Here is a 9,394-nt window from a genome sequence, read left to right as displayed (position 1 = left end):
TCCTAACCCAAACCCAAAATTCATATTAAGAAATCTCATTCTTAATTTTTTTTTTTATTCTTTTTAGAGACCAAACCTGGCCACAAGAAACAAAGGCTTACTTATGACTATGAGGTGCAGAATTGCTAAACATGCCTTAAATATTAAAGATTGAAAATCTACAAAAACTAATTCTTAAAACTTGTGCATCCATCTTAATTTACCTTTCATACATTTAGAAACAGGGATGCAGAAAATCACCAATGCTCACTGTGTTATATACATATACATATTCAGTGTGTCAAATGAACCGAATGAGACAAAACACTGACTTTGTGTGAGAACGCTCTTTGTGTATATTGGTTTCGATTGGAGACAATATGTTGACAAACGCAGCAAAATCTTTTCAAGTGGGAGTGATGCTTGGCTTTGAAAATCCTAAAATACAAACAGGAATTCATCAAAACTAAGAACCTTTATTGAGTTTTACTCCCAGTAGTCTTGACAGGTGTTTTGTGCAAAACACAGCAACTTCAAATGCAGTCATTTTCAAAAGGTGACAGATGCTACTCATTGTTTCTTAAATCCTAATTGACTCCATTGGATGTTTACTTCAGCTTTTATTCTTTTACCAGGAGATCCTTTGCAGACTTCTAATCTACGGTGCAGCTCCTCAGTTTATAAAACCATATGGTTCATAAATCCTTATGTGAGGCTCCATCTTTATACTCAAACTTTTCTTCTTTCTTTTGCAGCAAGTGGTGTCAGCGGTTCGAGCAGGAGTGAATCCATCAGGAAATTTATCCAATCAGACGAGCCTGTGGGACCTTAGCTCCTCCTTTTTCTTTGCTGGGACTGTTATCACCACAATCGGTAGGAGGAACGATTTATAAATAGACAGAAAATAACATCTGCTGTTTCGAGAGTCCTGAAAATTAAAAACACACATGTTCTGTATACAGAGTAGAAGCACGGCAGAGTAACAGTGCAATTTCAAGGACCATTTTGGCATGAAATTGCACTTGTGACAAATTACAGTCACATTGGCTACTGCCCAAGATTGCTCGATTGCTGCATGCCAGCAAAAATTGCAATCCCCCCAAAAAAACTAATTTCCGCTACAAGATAGCTCATGATTTTCTCTTTTACTAGTACATCAGACCAAATAGAACCTATTTGTAAGATAAAAAAACAATGTTTTAACATGTTCTGAATTACAGAGCTGCAGGGATAGCTAACTTTTCTGTTTCTTGTCTAAACGTGGACCAAAGCAGTCATTCATTTGTCCGATTTAGTAGTATTTCCACTAAATAGTTTTTGCCGTTAGCGAGATTTCAAATGTTATCAGGGTCTTTGCAACAGACCTAATATCCCATTTATCCCCAAGAACAGAAGTTAAATGGGCGACTCACTTTATAATTAAAGCACATTACCCTTTATCTGAAGGCTACAGGCTGAAAAATCCACCAGGGTTCCCATTTTCTTTTACACCATTTGTCCTCCCTTTGTGTCATCTGCAGCTGTAAGAGCTTACTAATCAGGAAAAAAAGCAAAAGCTCACACATTCACCCCCCTCGCAGACTCTTGCACATACGCACACACATTCTGACAGTTCATCTGGCTTTTCCAATCGGACCTTGACAGATCACTGTGTCTGTTCAGTGGGTTGCTGGGCTCTGTTTCACATTTCCAGCACACTGTCAAATCTCAGTCTCTAATAAGGAGATTAAATAACCTCAAGTTTGGCTATTAGCTTGAAATAAGAGTGTGCTCATTGCTCACATGAATTAGAATTAAGTGCAGCCAGAGCATGATTTCTATGCGCAAACAATAAATTCCACATGTTCAGGTCTTTTACCAGAAGCATTTTCTGTTTCTCTGTCTGTTTTCGGTGAGAACTGAAAGATGGTGTGTATAACAACACACACACTCATCTGTTTGGTGTGTGACCGTATTCCAGTCAGTGTCTCCTAGATGCTGTTTGATGGAATTATTAATTCACATGCATGTGCATGTGCACCACATGCAAGTTTTTTAAATGCTTATGGATAATAAAGTGTTAAAAACAACAACAACAAGCCCATCCACATATCTCTCCATTGGCTTGGACAGGCTGTGTTTTTCATAATATGCTGCAATTTGAAGGAGGAATTTGCCACCTAGTCCTACTGCGCAAGCAGCGCCCTCGATAGCTTTGATCTGGGAAGTCACGGATGTTGAGGAGTAGAAGACTTGCTCGACACTGCGGTTGTTGCTGTCACAAAATATGCATGAGGTCTTGAAGTATACCGTCACGTAGTAAACAGCATCACCAACGCAGGGCTGATAAAATGGCCTGTTCGACTTTTTCCGCACTCCCGTGTCGGCTTGGCTTGTGCCTGCAGTTACCTGCAGCACCAGTCCAGTCACTGGTGAGTCTAATATCCTAATCCTGCCTCCAGTTTCTTTAAGTAATTGCAATAGATAGACTTTGTATAATTTAGAAAAGTCAAGACTACCTTACAAAGGTATCTGTTCCCCTTTTTTTGTATTTTTTATTACATTACCAACACATACCATGCTGCATTGTATGGTATATTTATTATTGCATGGTATGTTTATTTGGATAATTTATTATAGCTTAACACAAAGTACTTTGTAGTGAGTGAAAATACTGTAGATATTGTAGTTTTTAAATGTATATACAAAAAAAAAATCTTGGTGTAGTGTTCATGTGTTCTGTGTCACTCGAGGTGGCAAGATTGGGAAAGAATTGTTTTCATACTCCACCTCAGTCCACCACACTATACATGTCACTGAAGATTAATTAAAGCGGATTATTTAAAAGACCTGCCCTTTCCACTTTAAAAAGCATGCACATGCACATGCTTCACTCAATCACTATATAGAGTAGGGACTATATAGTGGATTTTAAAGCGAACTCGGTTAACTTACCATTTTGAAAGATGATCACTGCTTTCTGCTCCTCATTGGTCACATAACTCCTCCACCGCGCTGTGCCATCTTTGCTATTAGTCACTGCTGTCGGGTAGCGACAGCCTATGGCGACAGCGGGCTGCTGTGACAGCAAATCCCATAATGCCTTGCAAGGAGAGCTCTCTGCGTAAAGCATTCTGGGACATATATCTGCCCCTTCTGAGGCCTTTATTTTCTTCTTATACACTTTGTAGACAGTTTTTCTCTTATGACCCTTGGCCATTTTCAAAGAACCGCAGTGAGAACGATGAGCTTGAGTTGCTGTTTAAAACCATAGCTCCCACATATCTACGCCTAAAAGTGCTCATGCGCAGATAAAAGTTTGCTAACTGGGGGCGAGCATGTAGCACGGCCTTATGTAAACATATCACCACAATGACTGACAATTATGAGGACCACTTACTTAGATGATCCACCTGGAAATAAAAGATCGTTCTCTATTCCTTTAAGTGCAGGCTGGGTAGAGGAGCAGAGATTACAAGCCGAGCATATAGCAGGCAGAGAGCTTAACATAGAGGAGCCGACAGAAATAAGAGCTCACCGTGTGCACCGGGGCTATTTGGAAATACTGCAGACACCAGAGAAGAACTACTAGAATAAGTTATAGAGAAAACACTGCAAGTGAGCAGAAATGTCACATTATATCACTTACTGTGAACTGAACTGCGTGTCTAGTGTTGTTCAACAGATTTGTGAGCTATCTCCTCTTATCAAACCAAAACAAGCCATACAAATTCAGCCCAATTACAGCACAGTAGATACACTCAGATATACTCCAAGTTCTGCCAAGATTTGTTTTTAAAAACAAGCAGCAAGACCCACCAAGACAGCGATGAGAGAAAAAAATGTATTTGAATTACTGCTGGAGCTAGAAAAAATGTCTACGTTTCTTTTGATGCATGTAGCAGCCTTCACTCTGGCACTTCTAAATAAATATGTTTATTGTATGCTTATATGGAGAATAATATGACAATAATAATATGATTTAGATATCTAATATGGAACTATAATAAAAAAAAAGAGCATGGCACCACAGGAATGCCACCATCGACCAATAGTGAAAGGCCAGGGAAGCATTGATCAGAGAAGAGATCAGAAACGTAGATAAAAGAGTCTATTGACTGGACTATACAGTAAGTTGTACAATTCAGAAATGTAGTGTCTTTTTTTGTTTTGTTGTTGTTGTTGCAGTACCTCACTGCAGACTAGACATACCTCTGTCAAATTGCTTATGGTAGGATAGATTTTACTAAATAAAGGATCCTGATTTGTGGCAAACACTAATAGAGACACCAAAATACCTAAAGTTAAATAACAGGAGTGCTTGCAATTTTTTGACCAGTGGGATAGCATATACAAACCCATTTCACTGTGATTAACTAATTAATCACAGTGTCTCATAAACATCCAATAAAATACATAAAATTACGGTGGATTATGTTGATTTAGAGAGCTTATTTTCTTTCCATAAACTGGGATTTTACTATGATTGTACTCAAAGGAAAGGTAAGAATGTACTCTGAGACATTTTCACTGCAGTGATATTGGATCCAATGAAAAGAAGTGCATTGGCTTCAACTCAAAAAACATAGATGTGCTTTGCTTGATGTTTTTGGAAACATTCACCAAAGGCAAATTTGAAAAAAAAAGAAAAAAGTTCTGGTGGCGGTGTATAAAAGCTTTAAAATTGTCTGTAGAAACCTCACACCCAGGTGGTGTTTTGTGTGTTTTATCTTTACAGCCTGTTAGTGTAAACAGCACATAATTGCTGTGCTGTCTGTGGGCAATCATCATTTTTCCTGATTGTTCCTTTGGCTTCACGCTGTTATGTAAATAAATCAGACGGAGCTGCCTCTGATGCCAGTGTCATTGTATGCCTGTGCCCAGCAAAAGAAAGCTATGAGATCAGCTTGAAATTTTAATCATTTGTTGAAATTTTAACTTCAATTGACTTTGCAGATAATTTTAATGTAATAACCTTATAAAAAGAAAATTCCCTTTCTTAGTCATCCAGAATGTAAAACAGGAATTAATTACTTCTCCTGCAAATATTTTCCTTTCTCCTGGGGCTAAATTAGTGTTATATCCTGTATCCTGGAGTGATTACCCTGGGATCCCTTTGTTGAGTCTATGTGGTTACATTCTGTTTACTTTTTGCACAATCTAGATCAACAAAAACACATTGGAAGCCAGTTTTTCTAGCTTGTATGAACAGGGGGCAATCAGTTTCTGGGACAATCAGTTTCTATCTGTTTGTGTCTTGGTATCAGAGTGTTTTGATTTTTGTTTTTTTGTTTATGTTTTGGCATTTCCTTGTTGCCTCTTTATGCTTTAAAAAATCATGTTATAATTTGTCAATTTCTCTATGTTTTGTTTTTTTGCTAGGAAGATAATTTAATTGCTTCATTCCATTATATTTAGTTCCTTACTTAATTCTTGCGTTTTCTCATTTAATTTCCCCATTATGGAACAATAAAGGGATTTTTCATTCTATTTCATATCTAGTAATGTTTCTCTAAGATGCCTGTTTTTCTTTTCCCTTTGGTTTTCTTGTTTCTTCATGTCTTTGTTTAGCTCCTTTTGTGTTAATTAGAATGCCCCCTCACTCTCCTTGCTTCCATTCTTCCTCAGCTGTTACGCATTAGCCCCTGATTTGCTTACCTTCAGAGTAACGTCATTCTCCACTCTTACCTCAATATTTAATCTTGCTTGGTGTCACTAATTAAAATAATCTTAGTTAGTTGACTTGATCTTAGTTAGCTAGATTCTACTCTGTTAGATACGATTTCACAACCCTTTACTCTATTGAAGCTCCACGTCCTGTTTTTCTTTGTTAAAGACAAATTTATTTGTTCTCCTTTAACACATTGTTTGGTTATATTCAGGCTCTGCATTTTGGTCCTATACAAACCAAAAGATGACAACAACAACATGTATGAACGTATATTTGTTCGGGATTTTCATCAGTTAACACTATGGTAAAACATGACAAAAACAGCTTTTTAATGATACAAGTTATTGAAATATGTAATCAAATAGACCATTACAGAGATCAATTGTATATTCCAGTATCTACCAAATATTAATGAAGATGTTTAGATAAATGCTGCTCTATTGCAACCCCTGTATCTCTTCATGATTTATGTTAGTTAAAACTATCATTCTCCAAACCAGAGACAGTGCAGCCATCGTATTTAAATTATTTGTTAAATTATGAAATTGTGTAGACTGCAGCTTTTTATTGGCAAAATCTTAAGTGTTGAAGGAGTGCATACAGTAAATGCATAAATAAAGGCAGAGAAGTTCTTAGAAAGCTCTACAGTTTAAGGACAACAAAACCTTGAAACTATAAAAATCTAATAAACCTATTGATCGGTGGCTAATATTACACATGACCAGACCTAAACTGTGACTGGTGTAAAATTAGTCAGTCATACCAGGAGCTACCAGGTCACTACAAAACTGACAACAAAACACTTACAATTGCCTATTTTCAGTATCAGGTAGATGTTTAAAAAGAATCACAATAACCAGCACACAGTGAAGAAAACTTGGCTTTAGATGAGGGGGGAAAAAAACACTTGAAGAGAGACAAGGAAGTACCACAGCAAAATTGCTCTTCTTTTGATAAATCTGGTATTATCTCAGATGAAAAAAAAAAAAAATTATGAATAAATCTTGATAAGGTAGCCTTGCTCAGTTAGAAGGATGTGCATTTTGTAATGAAAACAAGCTTTAGTCCTAACTGAAAAAATAGACTATTTAAGATTATCAAGCACCTATAAAAACTCAGTGAAGAATAATGATAGAGAGGTTTTATAAACCTTGGCAATAGTTACATTAACTGAACAAGTGGAACACTTAATTTTCCTTTTTTCCTAAGGAAGATATGCTTACCTTCTATTTGCTATTAAATTAAAAAAACAAATAAAATACAGTTATGAATTGATTAGTGTAAACAGAATCTGAAAGTAGATGGTCCACTATTTAACATTTAGCTAAACATAGACACCAAGAAGTATTATGAATTAAATCTGTCTCCCCTGGAATTAATCATAAAATTAATGAGATGTGATTGACATTTGGTTGTAACTCTGCTCCAGAATTAGACTGGGAAGTCATTACAAGGCTCCCTGCAGCTTACATGTATTAATAAAAAAACAATAGAATTTAGTTCATTAAGCAGACATTGAACAATGGAAATGACAGAATCTGGTGTTTTAATGTTTATTATGTAAGAAAAAACTATCTGAAGCTTCTTCCAAAAGTTTTGTTGTTAAGCTGCAGTCGACAGTGGGTTTGGAGATCAGCAATAAATAGAAAACATTTCTTGTATCAAGTGCTAAAAGTCGGCTGAAAGTTCATTTTCTTTCAGATTCTATTAATTTGTTTTAAAATAGAAGGTCTGAATAATAGATTAGGTTGAGTCCGAGGCCCTTGCATGTCTCCATCTCTCACTGTTGGTATTTCATCAAGCTGTTTTTTTCCCCCATCTTTCTGAATTCATAACTTGTCTTGATCAAGCCTCGTAGATCGGTTCTGTGGTCTAGCAAGTCAAGTTTTATTAAGCTAAAATCAGGATCAGCTTTGATTCTGAAATAGTTTCTTTTTTTGCATCACATGTTGATAATGCATTTTGTAACTAGTTTGCAACTGGATGGACTTAAAAATCATACAAGACGCATGTGGAATCAGTTTAAAGAAAGCCCCTGCACATACAAAAAATATTAAAGCCTTATGTTCTACACATAAATTTGTTCTCTTGAAAGAAATAAGAGCACCTTTGCAAATTTCTGAAATTGAGCAAACCCAAAGCAAGGCAGAGAAACCAAATCTGCTTTAATGTAGCTTCATCTTTAAAGATAGCTAGTGTTGAGTTTGCATCTGGAACATCAAATCCTTCCAATAGTAAATACTTATAAGGCAGCAGTAAAGCCTGAAAAACATTATTTTTCTCTTCCAACTTAAATTCGTTTAGTTTTCCTTTTTGTCTGCCTGTATCTTTGTTCTATCAGGGTTTGGAAACATCTCTCCTCACACAGAAGGAGGGCGGATCTTCTGTATCCTTTACGCTCTGCTGGGCATTCCTCTGTTTGGATTCCTGCTGGCTGGCGTTGGGGACCAGTTAGGAACTATTTTTGGGAAGGGCATTGCCAAAGTCGAAAAGATGATCGTGGTGAGTATTAATGGGGATGTTTGCATATGATCGGCATGAAAAAAGGAAAGCACTTAAATCAAACTAGCAACTGGTTGTCTGAGATAATGGGATGAGAAAAAAACTTGATTTTATTCAAGCATATGCTATTCTCTGCTGTCCGCTCCTACTCTTTGACTAGAAAACCAAACCATATGAGCAGCATGTGGGGAGGAAGGAAGGAAGGAAGGAAGGAAGGAAGGAAGGAAGGAAGGAAGGAAGGAAGGAAGGAAGGAAGGAAGGAAGGAAGGAAGGAAGGAAGGAAGGAAGGAAGGAAGGAAGGAAGGAAGGAAGGAAGGAAGGAAGGAAGGATATCTAAAAAGGTGTTGATTTTTCCATAGCCTAGTCTCAGATTAGCTTCAAATATGTCATGGATATCAGTGCAACAGATATCTGTTAAGGTTTTACAGTTAAAACCTTGACTAGACAATTAAATTACAAAAACGCCATTATTAAAAATTGGAAAAACAAGTGTTTGTGAATAATTGCAGGTATTTTGGATCTTGGAAAAGGCTACAAGGCTGCTGACAAATGCAGCAGGAGTAGAGGACATGCCACTATTCTCAGTGTAGCAGGCAACAAAGTGTGATAAGAACAACTTTGGGATTGTAGATATGTCACTGCTCTTTTATCCCTGAGCTGGAGCTTAGTCTTGCAGTGAAAAATAAAGGCTTTCAATTAGGCCCTATCACTGAATTCTGTGGCCATGGCAAATTAATCTTAGACCCAACTGCAGAATCATTTGACCAGAGACAAAAGGCAGATTTTACTATTTCCAATTAAAGCCTCAGCATGCCAGAGAATGTACTAAAAGTGGCTTTTTAAATAAATCAACCGGTGAGAAATTAGGTTTCGCTTCAAAAGTACCAAGACATTTTTTGAGCACATTTACGGTTAAGCTTTCTATTGTGCAGTAAAACCAGTGACAGCGGCAATTCTTTAACACCAAGATACTCAACAACAGGTTAATTATATTACAGATTGAATAAGCCAATCCCTGTGGGAAAGGTAAGGTTGGAGGGTCATGCAGACAAAAGAAACAGATGGATTACTACATTTTTTATAAGTCTCCTTGGGGGAAGTGATGCTTATATTTTTCAGCTAATTCTGGCATAGCACATCATCTTTAAACTCTGCTGTATTTCATGTTTTCCCAGTGCAGCAAGGAAGCAATCAGACACTCAATGATCTGAGGTCTGTCTGCTCTTTCTGTTTCGCCTCAGACATACTGTTCTTACGGCTCAC

The 9,394-nt window shown here is 37.0% G+C and overlaps 1 protein-coding gene across 1 annotated transcript in view; it reads left to right on the top strand.

Annotated features, from left to right (window-relative positions):
* kcnk2 (potassium channel, two pore domain subfamily K, member 2) overlaps positions 1 to 9,394 on the top strand; it is a 48,223-nt gene that overhangs the window by 17,889 nt on the left and 20,940 nt on the right. Inside the window, exons 3-4 of the mRNA XM_015372493.1 lie at positions 735 to 852; positions 7,971 to 8,131. Of these exons, the coding sequence (XP_015227979.1) occupies positions 735 to 852; positions 7,971 to 8,131 (279 nt within the window). The remainder of the gene's footprint in view (positions 1 to 734; positions 853 to 7,970; positions 8,132 to 9,394) is intronic.

The sequence above is a fragment of the Cyprinodon variegatus genome, unplaced genomic scaffold (genome assembly GCF_000732505.1).
Source record: "Cyprinodon variegatus isolate N-32 unplaced genomic scaffold, C_variegatus-1.0 Scaffold4, whole genome shotgun sequence".
In the NCBI taxonomy this organism is placed as follows: domain Eukaryota; kingdom Metazoa; phylum Chordata; class Actinopteri; order Cyprinodontiformes; family Cyprinodontidae; genus Cyprinodon; species Cyprinodon variegatus.
The sequence above is the reverse complement of the archived record's forward strand: the minus strand, read 5'-3'. Positions and strand labels throughout refer to the sequence as shown.